Here is a 14,551-nt window from a genome sequence, read left to right as displayed (position 1 = left end):
CAGCTATTTGAAAGAGCGAGTGTAAACACAAAACATTATTTTATTTTATATGCTGGAATATGCAGAAAATAGGTTTAAATGTTAAACAAATTTCTTCAAGCCAAAGACTGTTGCATATAATTTAATTTTTGCTTAATGTAATGTGCATAAAATTAAAAAATTAAAACTAATAAAACAATTTTTAAAAAGCTTTCCATTTGATTCAATTTTATATGATGGATTATGCATAAAAAATAGAACTGTGCTAAAAGGTCTGTTGCTTTATTACGTATTCAGGTTGTTTATCGTGTTTTTGAAAGGTAACTAAGTAACTAAGTACTTTTGAAAATAAGTAATGATTAAAGTAATGGGATTACTTTTTTTTGAGAGTTAATCAGTAATTAGTAACTAATTATCCTTTTCAAGTAACTTGACCAACACTGGTCCTGACCTCATGATAATTAAGATGACATCATGCAGTTTGAATGCAGTTTAATAAATAGATCTTTTGCCACAGACTTAAAATGTTTGACAAACCTTCACAGGTTGATATTTAGTGTTTGCATGTGTTTCCTGTTTTGTCCCTGTTAGCATTTAAGACAGAAATGGAGAAGCGCTAACGGAATTCATCAGTCCTAATCTTGTTAATCTAGGAGTGACTATTGTCACATTCCAAAAAAGAGGCATATTCCAGCTTTATACCACCTCAGGTCTCTTCAAATCAAAATCAAATCAAAATTTATTTATATAGCACATATTAAAACAAAAGTGTTGACCATAGTGCTTCACAGTCAATAAAAACATGAGACAGTTAAAACAAACAATAAAAGAGGACAACAAACAATAGGTAACAACGCAACAAGCTAAAACAGCCAACTAGACAGAATCAAAAGCCAAAGTAAAAAAATAAGTTTTAAGACGTAATTTAAAAGACTGGATAGACTCGGCAGTGCGAATATGAACGGGGAGGTTGTTCCAGAGTCTGGGTGCCACGGATGCAAAGGCCCGGTCGCCTCTCGACTTCATTCGAGTCCTAGGTTGTGCTAGGAGCCTATGGTTGGACGATCTAAGTGCCCTGTTGGGATTGTATGAATGGAGTAAATCAGAAAGATAACTGGGCGCTAAATTATTCAAAATATTAAAAGTGAACAAAAGAATTTTAAAATCTATACGATATTTAACAGGGAGCCAATGTAATTTGGCTAAAATTGGAGTTATGTGTTCATGAATTCTCGTACCTGTTAAAAGACGCGCAGCTGCATTTTGAATTAACTGGAGCCGGCAAAGAGAGGAGTGTTGGAGGCCCGAGTAGAGGGAGTTACAGTAGTCCAATCTGGATGTAATAAATGCGTGAATAAGCTTTTCAAGGTCCTTTAAAGGAAGGAACGGCTTTGCTTTGGAAATCTGACGCAACTGGTAAAAGCTGTTTTTTACCACAGTGGACACCTGTTTCTCGAGTTTAAAAGAGCCATCCAGGAACACTCCGAGGTTTCTTACAGTGGACGAAAGATGGCTAGCGAGAGGGCCTAGGGCATCGGCTAACTGGTCTAGCGGAGTGTGACTACCAAAGACTATGATTTCGGTCTTATTCTCGTTCAATGTAAGAAAATTATGTGATAACCAAATTTTAACTTCATGCAAACAGTTGAACAGAGGTTGCAAAGAAGCAGTCACATCGGATTTCAAAGGTAAATAAATCTGGATATCATCGGCATAACAGTGAAAGGAGATGTTGTATTTACTAAAAATTAATCCCAAGGGCAACATGTACAAAGAGAAAAGAGCAGGACCGAGCACGGACCCTTGAGGCACACCACAATAAATAGGGACAGAAGCCGAGGAGTGTTGCCCCATAGCAACAGAGAACGACCTCTCTGAGAGATAGGATTTAAACCAAGATAAAACCGTACCTTTGAGACCAACAACATGTTCCAGTCTTGATAGAAGAATGTTGTGGTTAACCGTGTCAAAAGCAGCAGACAAGTCAAGTAAAACTAAGACCACAGAATATCCAGAATCAACAGTTAAAAGAAGATCATTAAAAACTCTAAGTAAGGCTGTCTCTGTGCTGTGGCGAGGTTTAAAACCAGACTGAAACTTTTCATTAATACCATTTGCATCTAAAAAGACCTGTAGTTGTTTTAGAACTACCTTTTCCAATATTTTGGAAATAAAAGGGAGTTTAGAGATCGGCCTGTAGTTGGTGAGACCAATTAGGTCAAGATTTTTCTTTTTCATAATAGGTTGCACAACAGCATGCTTAAAGACAGACGGTACACAACCTGATGACAATGATGCATTCAGCAGAGATAAGATACAAGGACCAATAACATGTAAAGCTTCCTTAAAGAAACGAGAAGGAAGAATATCATGCGGGGAACCAGAGATTTTGAGATGATCAATTATATCTTTTAAAGCAGAATAAGACACTGGCTCAAACTGTTGAAAGACAGTCAAGCATTCAGAGGCTGGAACTGGGTCTAAAACTGATGATGGATGAGATGGATGAGAAGCCCTTAGAGCTGAGATTTTATCAGAGAAATACTTTAAGAATTTATCACAACGAGCAGGGGAAGCATCCCTATAAGTGGTAGTGCGAGGGTTTATCACAGAATTAAAAGTATTAAAAAGTGCTCGGGGGTTGTGGCTATTAGTCATAATAATGCTAGACAAAAAGGCAGATTTGGCAGCTTTAACAGACTTTTGATACTTAGATAGACAATTATGGAGGATGTCCAGAGAGACGTGGAGTTCGTCTTTCCTCCATTTTCTTTCAGCACGACGACATTCACGCCTAAGGGCGCGAGTAGTATCATTTAGCCAGGGTTGTGAGGATTTGGCACGTTTAATTCTCAGAGGTGCCACAGAGTTAAGGATGTCAGGCATGTAGTATAAAAGAGGTTAGCAAGCTCATCCGCTGATAAGACCCCATTACAGTTAGCATCAGACAGGGGAGAGTCAAGGAAAGCATCAATGAAGTGGGCGATTGACTGGGAGTTAATCGTGCGCGATTGCCGCACAGGACCATCACTGTTCAAGTCCACAGCGCTCGCTACAGTATTAAACAAAACCGGAAAGTGATCTGAAATCCCAGAGTCCTCTATGTCCGTGATGCAAATATCCAGACCATAAGATAGTACCAAATCAAGTATATGACCTTTAGTGTGAGTTGGTTCACTTACCCACTGGGTGAAATTGAGGGTGCTAATAAGAGCGAGGAAATCCTTAGCTAGCGAACTGTCCTCACAGCAAACATGAATGTTGAAGTCACCAACAATTAATATACGGTCATAACGTGGCACTAGGCTCCCCAGTAGATCAGCAAATTCTGGAAGAAAATCCTTAATAAGTTTCGGGGGACGATACACCACAGCGCAGAGGATGGAGGGGATGTAGTTCACTTCCAATAACTGCACCTCGAAACTGCGGTACAGAACAGGTGGCAGCTGCCTACATCGAAGTTTGTTTTTAAAAACTGAAGCTAGCCCTCCACCTCTTCCAGTGGTCCGGGGTGAGCTAATAAAAGCATAGTCAGGTGGGAGCAGCTCCGAGAAGGGAAAAAGTTCGCCGGGGCGAAGCCAAGTTTCCGTCAGGAATAAGAAATCCAGTCCCGACGATAGAATAAGGTCATTTAAAATAAAAGTCTTATTCGTCAGTGACCTTGTATTTAATAAGGCCATACGGAGAGTGGTCACACTGTTACTGGTAGGAGAACGCCGCAGCAGGCGAAGGTTGCCGAGATTCGCGCCTCCTCTGGAGGACCGCACCCAGCACCGACCGGGTGGAAGATCAGCTGGGAGGTCCAGGTAACCATAAGGTCCAACAGGGCGAATCCAGCGATGACAGAACAGTCTGAACAGTCCGACTCTTCTCAGTCCAGAGCCGCACTGAACCCTAGTTATTATGTTTCATATAGGGGCTCCTATGGGAATGACATAATGTGTTATCTTCAGCATCCTTACAATATACGCCGTAAAATGTACATTGATTAGGCAAAATATTTTTGTCTTTAAAAATATAGTCATAAGAAAGCATGGATGGACACAAGACTGGAAACCCAGATTTACATTGTAATTATTAATGATAAAACCATGACCATCAATAGTGTAATTTGCTATCAAAACATACATGAAAAGACAGCATTGAACCTGCAAGGACTCAGTTTTTATTAAACTATAATAAGGACAGAGAACTATAATATACTATATTATCACTGATGCTGTTATTATTTAGAAAAGATAGAAATGATCTTTTAAGCATACTCAAAATGCACTAATATTATACAACAGCAGCTCTGCACTGGCAGCTATAATCAAATCATCCTGCTTATCAAATGTTAACTACCTGCTTGTTAACAAGTTGATTGAAGAATTTTAAATATGTGAAGTGGAGTTAAAGTCAGGAGACTAGGAGTGTACCTGACATGGGTGGATAGTGTGTATGCAGGAGTTTAAATGGTGATACTAAAAGCTCCTCCTGAAAATACTCTTTTGTCAAAACCCACTGTGTCAAATACTGACATTACGTCAGATGTCACTGACTGTTTTAAGTGCAAACAGATACAAAGTCCTGGTGTTTTTACCTCATTTGAGTCCCAACTCCTGACTTTAAGCTGTCCCGTGGTTCTAATTATAATCATCTATCGTCCACCTAAATATAACGACTTGTTTCTTTCGGAATTTTCAGACTTCTTGACATGTTTTATCGCTCACTATGAAAGGATTCTTATAGTGGGGGACTTTAATATTCATCTGTGTTGTGAGGATAAACCCCTGGTCAAAGATTTCTTAAATGTAATTGATTCCTCAAATTTCACACAGGGCCACACCCTAGACTAGGGGTCGGCAACATGCGGCTCTGGAGCCGCATGCGGCTCTTTAGTCCTTATAGTGCGGCTCCGCGTGGTTTAGGAAAATAGAAGTATTTAGCTGAAGTGTATTTTATTTATGTTAGTTCTTTTTTTTGACTTGTAGTTCTAAATTGGAAGATTATTGTGATATTGACATATAAAAATAAAATCATATTTTATTTTTTTTTTATCGCTCAAAATAAGCGTCACACTCGCGGAAGCCGGTGTACCGGGCGAAACGCCGTGCATTTATCGAGACTTTCAACCCCAGGTAGGCCAATTATGGATCTTCGGATCCACATTATGTCAGCAGCTGTTCTCCACCGTGAACTTTGTTAAAAACAAACACCGCTCACGCCTCACAGATGACAGCTTACAGTCCTGCGTAAAGATGAAAGGGACTTCGTACAGCCCCGATTTGCAGACGCTGTGCGCAGAGGTTCAGGAGCAGAAGTCCCATGGTAAACATACCACGGCAGACCCGACGATGTTTCCATGAACATGCTTTTCAGCATCTCTTTATTGACCACTTTTCACACACGGTTGCTGTACGCATACAGCCGGCTGTAGCTTTTCAGCTCACAGCCCAACACATACCAACAACAGCATAGATAGCACAGACGTTAAGGCGGCGAGGCGTGATTGCGGGTGCCGCTCAGGTGCATCCGCCTCCCCAGCAGCGGCACTGCAGACGACGCCCTGCCACACACATTAACCTGGTAAAATACATATTTAGGCAGAATTTTGCAAATATCTATTTGTTTTTTTAGCAGCATAGTGCTTTTTTTTCGAATTATTTTTAAAAGTCAAGTCAAGGCTCCAAAAGCCACGGCAGACCCGACGTTTCCATGAAGGGTGTTTTTGTTTGCTACATGGATCATTTTAGTTCCTTTTGTTATATTTCTTTAAGAGTTCAAAATGTGTTAATTACATAAATAAAATGTAATTTTCTCTGTAGCACTTCATGGATTTCATAAGCAACACACCTTAGTTGTTCACACAAAGCATAAAGGTAAAAAACAATATATACAGTGTTATCTTCATTTTAGATGTCAAAAAGTATTTGCGGCTCCCAGTGTTTTCTTTTGCATGGAAACCAGGTCCAAATGGCTCTTTGGGTCTTAAAGGTTGCTGACCCCTGCCCTAGACCTTGTCTTGGGTTACGGACTGAATGTATCGGTAACTGAAAACTGTGTTTTACCTATTTTAGACCACTCAGTAATTTTAGTTGATATTTTAATCCCTAAATCTTCAGCTTCTGAGAGGGGAAAATTGCCCCTCAGATCATCTCGTCATATTAGCCCCGAAGCATTGCTTGGAGTTAAATTACATTTACCTGATGTGTGGACACCTTGACTGCGAACCTTAATAATACACTTCTTCTACTGGACTCTGTTGCACCTGTAAAGAAGTTAAAATGTCAACAAAGGAACCCTATGCCCTGGTTGAATGAGGAGCTCTTGAATTTGAGAAGAAATTGTAGAAAAGCAGAGCGTCGCTGGCAATCTTCCAGACTAGAAGTATTTCTCCAGGCTTGGAAGGACTCAATGTCTTCTTTTCAATCAGCGATGTCTGCAGCGAATTATTTCTCAAATCTCATCATGAGTCATAAACATAACTCAAAACTCTTATTCAACACAGTGTCGCAACTTACAGAGAGTAAGTCATCTCTCTGCTGTTCTAATTTGACAGCTCATGACTTTCTTATGTTTTTCAGAGACAGGGCTGAAACACTTAGGAATCAGATTACTCCCTCCTCGAGCTGTACATTAGACTACTCAGCTGCTTTACCTGTTGGTGCTGATAAACTGTTCTCTGACTTCAAGGTTATTTCTCTGTCTGGATTAACTAAGGTTGTAAAAGCAGCTCGATGTACAACCTGTTCTTTGGATCCTCTACCAGCCTGGGCTATAAAGGAACTGTGGTCAGGATTAGGACCCTACATTCTGTTTCTCTTAAATACTCCAATGACAACTGGAGTCTTTCATGAATGTTTTAAATCAGCTGTGGTAGTACCAATCTTGAAAAAGCCTGGACTGGATGTTGACATCTTCGCAAACTATAGACCCATCTCACATCTGTCTTTTTTGTCTAAGGTCTTCGAAAAAGTGGTTTTTAAGCAGCTCATTGAGCATTTGTCAGCAAACAATCTGTTTGAACCATTTCAGTCTGCTTTTAGACCAAATCACTCCACAGAAACAGCTTCAGTCGAAGTGGTAAATGATCTGCTGGTAAATGCAGACAACGATCGCACTTCAGTTTCATTACTGCTGGATCTAAGTGCTGCGTTTGACACAGTGGATCACTGTATTTTATTGGATAGGCTTGAACATTTTATTGGAGTTACAGGAAATGTTTTATCATGGCTGAGATCTTACCTGTCTGGGAGCTCTCAGACTGTTAGTTTTAAAAATGATCTCTCTCCCGAGACCTGTGCAGTGAGGCATGGGGTCCCTCAGGGCTCTGTACTTGGACCATTGCTGTTTTCTATGAATCTGCTGCCTCTTGGTGTTCTTTTATGTTCTTTTAATGTAAATTTTCATTGTTACGCTGATGACCTGCAGCTTTATGTTCCTCTAACCATTGAAAATTGTGTTGAAGTCTCTAAACTAGAATCTTGTCTATCTGCAGTTAAGGGCTGGTTATCAGATCATTTCTTGCTCCTAAATACTGATAAAACAGAGTTGATGGTCATTGGACCACAAACATTTCAGCACTTGTCCCAAAATTTCATCTTGAAAATTGATGACAGTGTCATAAATTGCAGGGACAAGGTAAAAAACTTGGGCATGTGGTTCGACATGGTGCTCTTCTTCGAGTCTCACGTAAAAGAGATAACAAAGACCGCCTTTTATCATTTGAGCAACATAGCCAAAATCAGACAAGTTTTGTCAAGCGACACCGCAGAGGTTCTTGTCCATGCATTTGTGTCTTCACGGATTGATCATTGTAATGCTCTTCTTTCTGGGCTACCAAAGAAAAGTTTAAGAGGTCTACAAATGTAAACAAGCAAGGATATAAACGTATACAAAAAACAATTTTGAATGTAGCAGATGGAGGCACTATATTCCATACCATGAATTTATTTTGACACTTCTCACTCTGTGATAGGTGTCAATGTGAAAATATACCCCTATTAATTTAATTTTAATGAAAAAATGTATGCCTCACTCAAATGATTATGCTCTTCTAATTATTTTTCTCTATTTTGCTCATTTAACAAACAATATTTTGCATTGTTTGCATATTCAAAAACTTACATTTTGATCTAAACATATCCTTGCTTGTTTACTTCAGTAACAATTTTATTGACTTAAAACCCATTGCAAATGTCAGTTGTAGAGTCAATAAATTTTGCACTTCAGTGATAAATGCCTTTATATTTATTTTATATTAATATTTGAATTTCATTTCTAGATCATCATTACATCTAACAAGCAGCAAGTCAGTTACTTCGGTAAAGGTTTTTAATATAAACAGATAAATCAAAACATATCACATGATTGTTGTAGGTAGAAACTATAAAAAAGGTAAAAACGTGAATTTATTTATTAATGTAAATGTGAAAATATGGTTCCAGTGTTTGTAAAAAAAAAATGGAACAATGTCGCAAACACTGACTAATGTTAATTAGTCAGCACTGACATTTTAATCTTGTCATCAGAAATTTAAATGAATACATTCAATATGTCATCTAAATGAAAAATCAAAGAATAGCTTTAAACGCTAAAACATCTAAATTTGATTTTACTTGTGGGTATGTTATTTTAAAAAACCCACACGCGTTCATTTAAGGCTTTTTTCCTTCACTTTAACGTTGAGGTATTTGATACAGAGACAACACCACTGTCACCAAAACAAAGAAGAAAAAAAACAGTCCTGATAACTAACTCATATTTTCACAGTAAATTTATATAAAGTGATTTCTTAAAGGGTGATTTCTTAAGTTAAAAGGAAAGGAAGGAAGTTCCTTTGCTGCTCTCCTACATAGCTACATATTCAGCATGTTCAGTTTATATACAGTTAAAACATGGAAACAGGTATACAGGATGAGCACAGGGTTACAGAGGATGTCTGTTTGCACAGAGATGCCCTGCTGCTGTTGCTTCAGTAGAACATACACTGCAGTTCTGCTTCACATGCGCCTGTGGACGTGGATAATGCCGCTGCAGGAGGGGCAGGAATGCTCCACATCCTTGCAATCATTGACGCAGAACGGTATGAAACAGCAAGGCCAACACCTGTTGTGAACAAGAATTGCATCAAAACGGTTATCATATGCCCATCAACTCATTCATTCTACAGATTGACTATTAATAATAATTTGGGGAGTGAAGAGAGGAGAGTGAATAAGAAATGCTCAGTGCCTCACAAACTCCAGTGTATCACATTGTCCTGCAGCAATCTGAGCATGTTGCAGTATAAATAAGGTATGGTTTAGGATCACCTGATTCAGTCCTAACTATAAACTTTATCCGAAAAAAAAAGAAAAAGGTTTTGAGTCTAATCTTAAAAGCAGAGAGAGTGTCGGTCTTCCGAATTGACTCTGGGACTGGTTTTGTGGAAACAGCCTGATAACTGCCAATTAAATCTTTAAAAACTCTAGGACCCACAAGTAAGCCTGCAGTGTGAAAGCAAGGTGCTACATAGGGATAATATGGTACTATAAGGTCTTAAGACGGATAAGACGGAGTCTGATTATTTAAGAATTTGTATATGAGGAGAAGAATATTAATTTCAATTTAACAGGGATTCTTCAAAGACAAGCTAATATGGGACAAATATGCTCTCTCTTTCTGGTCCGTGTCTCACAGCAGCATTCTAGATTAACTGTAGACTATATGTCATATGTTACAACATGACCCAGAGTGTGAGTAAAGCAGTGAGTGTGATCATTTACATTTTGAGAAAATTATTAACTTTCTGTCATGGTCCTGGGTCTTCGACCCAGCGTTTTGAGTTAGTTTTGAGTGTGGTGGACTTGCGGTTTTATCTTTTGGATTTCAGAGATGATTTAAGCTCATTCTCTGTATTATTTTGTTCTGAGTTCAGCATTTCCTGGTGCTTTTGAGTTTTGTTTTCTATATTTCTGGTTACTGGTTTCTTGCTTATGAAACTTCTTTTTTATGTCTTAGTCTTGTCTTTGTGCTTTTTCCTGAGCAGCCGTTGTGTTTATTGTGTCTATTTTGTCTATTTTGTCTCTGTTTTTTGCCTTTTGTCTTTCAAATCCACAAGTCTTTGTCCAGGTCAGTGTTAGTTGATTCCTGTTTCATTTGACAACATCTTGTCCCTAGCTTTTTGTATTTAGTTCTACTTCCTGTGTCTAATTATTTGTGAGCGGTTTCAGCTCCTCCCACCTTTTGCCTGTTCCCTCATTATACTCTGTTTATTTAATAGTTATATAGTTTCCCCCTTACCCTTTGCTGTGTTTTACCTTGCATTTTGTTTTACTTTAAGATTAGTTGAATTTTGATTTCCTAGTGTTTTTGACCTGGATTACTTTGTTTAGATTCTGACAGTTATCACTTGAGGGTGTTGATTAATTTAAACTACCATTAAACTACCTTCATTCTGTGAGGCAGACTAAATCAATATTTTGATCAAATTTTGTTAAAATGTTTGATAAACTACAGATTTTCTGTCCTACCTTCATCAGGCCATCTGGTATAATGATGACTTGATGAAACAGGTCACACACAAATACCAAAAAACTGTGATATTTACTTAAATGTTGCTGAGAAAATAATCTTATATGACGTTTTGCAGTGTGTTCAAATTTCTTCATGTGTATGTGTGAGTATAGTGGGGTTTTGACTCACAAGAAGAGTGCTAATAGGCCACAAACCATCCAGGTGTATGGTCCGATTTTGTACTCAATTTTAGTCATAACATTGGTGTGGCAGTAAGGGCACGACATCTGTCCAGGAACGCATTTTGGCAGATTCTGCACCACCACCATTTGGTTAACTGCGAGAAACAACAAAACACAGCCAAAAATGACTTTAATAATTATACATCCTTACTAAAACTCCACTAAAACTGGAATTTTGTGACACCAAATTCAGATTTAACCTTCAACCACATAGACTAAAGTAACATTAATGAATCATAAATTAAGAGCACTTTATTTAAGTATTTAAATATACTCAACCAAAATGACTAGTAACCTCTAATTTCTCACCTGTCTGAACAACAGGCTGGACAACAGGCTGGATAACAGGCTGGACAACAGGCTGGACAACAGGCTGGATAACAGGCTGGACAACAGGCTGGACAACAGGCTGGATAACAGGCTGGACAACAGGCTGGACAACAGGCTGGATAACAGGCTGGACAACAGGCTGGATAACAGGCTGGACAACAGGCTGGACAACAGGCTGGATAACAGGCTGGACAACAGGCTGGATAACAGGCTGGACAACAGGCTGGACAACAGGCTGGACAACAGGCTGGACAACAGGCTGGACACTTTGCTGGTAACCTTGTTGGAAGACTCCTGCATTGTAGTCCAGAGGGGGGCCAGGGTATGGTGGTGCTGGGATTTGGAATCCCTTTTCCATTGTGTCTTTTTATAGAAACAGAAATAAGGAAAATAGAAATTACAGTGAAGCTTTGAAATCCAAAAACGCCTCAGTCATTTTTTTTCTCTGAATGAAGCAAAGTGAAAAAAAGTTAAACCACCAAAGTCAAGAGGAATGGGCTTAAGTCGAGACTGAAACCTGGAATCCCTTCTCACCAATGTTTGAAAACTTGCTTATCAGGTTGAAGCAATGAATCACATCACACTCTTTCAACATATGCAAGTGAGCAGGTTTGGTAGCACTGTAAATTTTTACAGGAAATTGTAGAACCTGCTCTCACATAACTAAAAGTCCTGTTTCTCTGCATCAAATCACTAAATGCCTTTGAGTTTTATATGTTTGGTTAAATCTGTTATGGTTCTGTCTTCATTTGCATGTGCTTTTTTTAAAAAAATACCCTGATAAAAATGCAAATCTTGTTCGACCTGTCCACCAGTTCTGTGAATGTTAGTGTTCTTTTCGAAATATGTTGCATTCAAGTAGAGTCTTATTCAGTAATTGATCATTTTTAATTTTATTGATTTATTTATTTTCGACTATCTGCTGCAAAGGTTCAGCTTTAATACTTTGACTCGCTCATTACCTGGCAGATGACTCTTTTTGAATTCAGAAAGATAAAGTAAGCAACTTTCAATGGACTGTGGATCCAATTTTTTTTTCATAGTCAACTGAAAATTGACCCCACACATATCTTTGGACTGTGTGAAGTAGCTGGAGTGCCCAGAGACAATCCATGCAAACACAAAGAGAGCATGCAAACTCCACACAGGAAACACCCCAAAGACCTCAATGGTAACCACCTCATCACTGTGCCACCTGCCTTTTGATTTTATTTAAAAAAACAACAACAACAAAAAACCCTTCACCTATTGTTGAGTTTCGTAAACCTGGCCCAAAGATGTACCACTGACTAAAAAAAAAGACTGTGTTATAACTGACCTAAATGAAATTTTATAACCTTGTTTCATAAAATAGAAGAAAAAAAAAAGGTTTGCTTGGGACATTTTACCAACAACAAACATGCTGCTTATAGCTTTAACATTATAGCTTCTTAATTTTTTCTTACTCTTTTTTTTCTCCACTTATATGATTGAATGTTTTTCTTAACCTGAGAAAAGATCAAATGCTTCTTACCTTGATAAGTCGGTCAGAGGTGTATGGGTGGCAGTGTGGTCCTGCTTCTTTCTCAGTGTGACAGTGACTGTATTAAATACACAAATGCAACTGCATTGCGTCGAAAAGAAGGTGGAGCAGCAACACTATGAATAGGCAGGTGATTAGGTAGGTGTGTCAGTGTTTTTGTAAAATTCTAAATGTCATTGTCTTGCTTTAGTGCGCACATGCACATACTGAGATGTACTTCAACACTGTAATCTTAGGATCCTGAGAAAAGAAGGCAAAAGGAGTTCTTTAAGTTTGCGAAGACATTTCATCTGTCATTCATAGAGAGAAGTGAAACTTTTAAAGATACCAATTACTAATAATGAGCGCCATCACATGAGCAAAGGGGTGAGAAATGGTGTGGGTCATTATCATTGGTGGAAGATAAGGATGAAACCACTGTGAGACGGCCCCGTTCTATCATGTGACCTATTGAGGTCATCTAATGCAAGGTGCGAGTGGAGGTTCAAGCACCTGGGACAGTATGTCAGGACTGCATTAGAGGTGGTTGATAGCTGATGTTATAAGTCACTACCTCTGTTCAACAACGGTCATTCACAGTGGACATAGATGGACTCGTCTTTCAAACCATCTGTCTTCTCGGTCCAAAATGTGAACATTGGCATCCTCAAAAGAGTGTCTTGTCCTGTGTCTCAGTTTTGTCCTGTTGAGTCTTATCCTGTTGATGTGGCTCTTCTATGTTTTGCCATGTGTTTGTGGATCTAACTGCATCCCATTTTTTAATAAACATATTCAACAAAGCACCTATATGCTTGTTATGTTGACAAATTTAACTAAATGTTCAAATACCAAAACTCAAACCACCACATGTTTGGTTTTAATTTTATGAGTCAAAATTTCATTTTAGTTACTCAAAAGAAATTTTAAACAAAATTTTGTGAACCACAATAACCAAGAAACTTCTACTGAAAGTAATCTAAAATCTGTGTTTATCTATGAGCAGGAATTTGCCGTAGATCATTCAGTCAGTACTTTTACTCCTTTAATTTATGGCAGTCATATAGAAGCCCAAAATCAGTAAGCCTGTAAGGAATTTTTTTATCATATCTTTTTTACTAAAGTAATTTTTGACCACTGAATGTTTACTTAATCAAAGTAAAGAAGAAAGAAATTAAAAGTAACATAAATCCTGAATGGGCATGGAATGCAAAGGTTAAAAATGTAATTGAAAGACAGTGAAGTCCTTAAATAAGGATAAATCAGTGATGAGGGAAAAAACAGACATCCATCCATTTTCTTTCACTTATCTGAGTCTGGGTCGTGGGGGCAACAGCCTAAGCAGAGAACCCAGCCCTCCCTTTCCCTTTCCAGTTCCACGGACTGTTCCACAGACCATTCCAGGACCAATCTCCTTGGGATTGTGTCTAGCTTATCCATTTTGTTGCGCTGATGAATTGCTAGGGTCTTCATACTTGTGGTACTTCTGTACATGCTTTGTGACTCCTGATTGCCCTTACCTCCCATTTTTTATGCAGTGTAAGCAGTGTGTTGCTTTGAATAACGTGTAGGTAGGAAGTAAAAAAAAAACTTAAAATAAATGTATGCAAAGTATATACAAACATTCATATAATAAAGCCAAACCTATGAAAGACAGAATAAAGCATTAACTTTATTAACTACTTCTACCCCGTAACACCCGAACCACCTCAACTGTGGAAGAGTAGCGGTACTCTGAGCCCCTCCCAGGTGGTTGAAGTCCTCATCTTTTCCATCTGAGGACCATGGACCGTCTCATTCCCGCCGCTTCACACTCGGCTGCGAACCATTCCAGTGCAAGCTAGAGTCCACCGCCTGATGAAACCAACAGAACCAGATCATCTGTGAAAAGCAGAGACAAGAGTCTGAGACTGCCCAAGTGGAAGCCTTCCGCCACTTGGCTATGCCTAGAAATTCTGTCCATAAAAATTATGAACAGAATCAGTGACAAAGGGCAGCCCTAGCAGAGTCCAACACCCACCGG

At 38.7% G+C, this 14,551-nt stretch overlaps 1 protein-coding gene across 1 annotated transcript; it reads right to left on the bottom strand.

Annotated features, from left to right (window-relative positions):
* Positions 1-8,209: 8,209 nt before the first annotated feature.
* On the bottom strand, positions 8,210-12,599 carry LOC146385084 (uncharacterized). The gene is made up of 4 exons (XM_084930656.1): positions 12,544-12,599; positions 11,010-11,393; positions 10,648-10,795; positions 8,210-9,069 (listed from the first exon to the last, which is right to left on the bottom strand). The coding sequence occupies exons 2-4, from the start codon at positions 11,386-11,388 to the stop codon at positions 8,964-8,966; spliced, it is 633 nt and encodes a 210-aa protein (XP_084786782.1). The 5' UTR covers positions 11,389-11,393; positions 12,544-12,599; the 3' UTR covers positions 8,210-8,963.
* Between the last annotated feature and the right edge of the window lie 1,952 nt (positions 12,600-14,551).

This window comes from Perissodus microlepis, chromosome 6 (assembly GCF_051167445.1).
Source record: "Perissodus microlepis isolate ML-2025 ecotype Zambia chromosome 6, ASM5116744v1, whole genome shotgun sequence".
NCBI lineage: Eukaryota > Metazoa > Chordata > Actinopteri > Cichliformes > Cichlidae > Perissodus > Perissodus microlepis.
Note: the sequence above shows the minus strand (reverse complement) of the source record. Positions and strands in the feature narration are given on the sequence as shown.

What these genes read in the sequence shown, in the direction of transcription:
- LOC146385084 (XM_084930656.1), bottom strand. Translation starts at nt 11,388, where the DNA reads ATGGAAAAGGGATTCCAAATCCCAGCACCACCATACCCTGGCCCCCCT. An exon ending in CCAGCCTGTTGTTCAGACAG is followed by an intron (nt 10,796 to 11,009) that starts GTGAGAAATTAG and finishes TGTTTCTCGCAG; the next exon opens with TTAACCAAATGGTGGTGGTG. An exon ending in GGCCTATTAGCACTCTTCTT is followed by an intron (nt 9,070 to 10,647) that starts GTGAGTCAAAAC and finishes TGTTCACAACAG; the next exon opens with GTGTTGGCCTTGCTGTTTCA.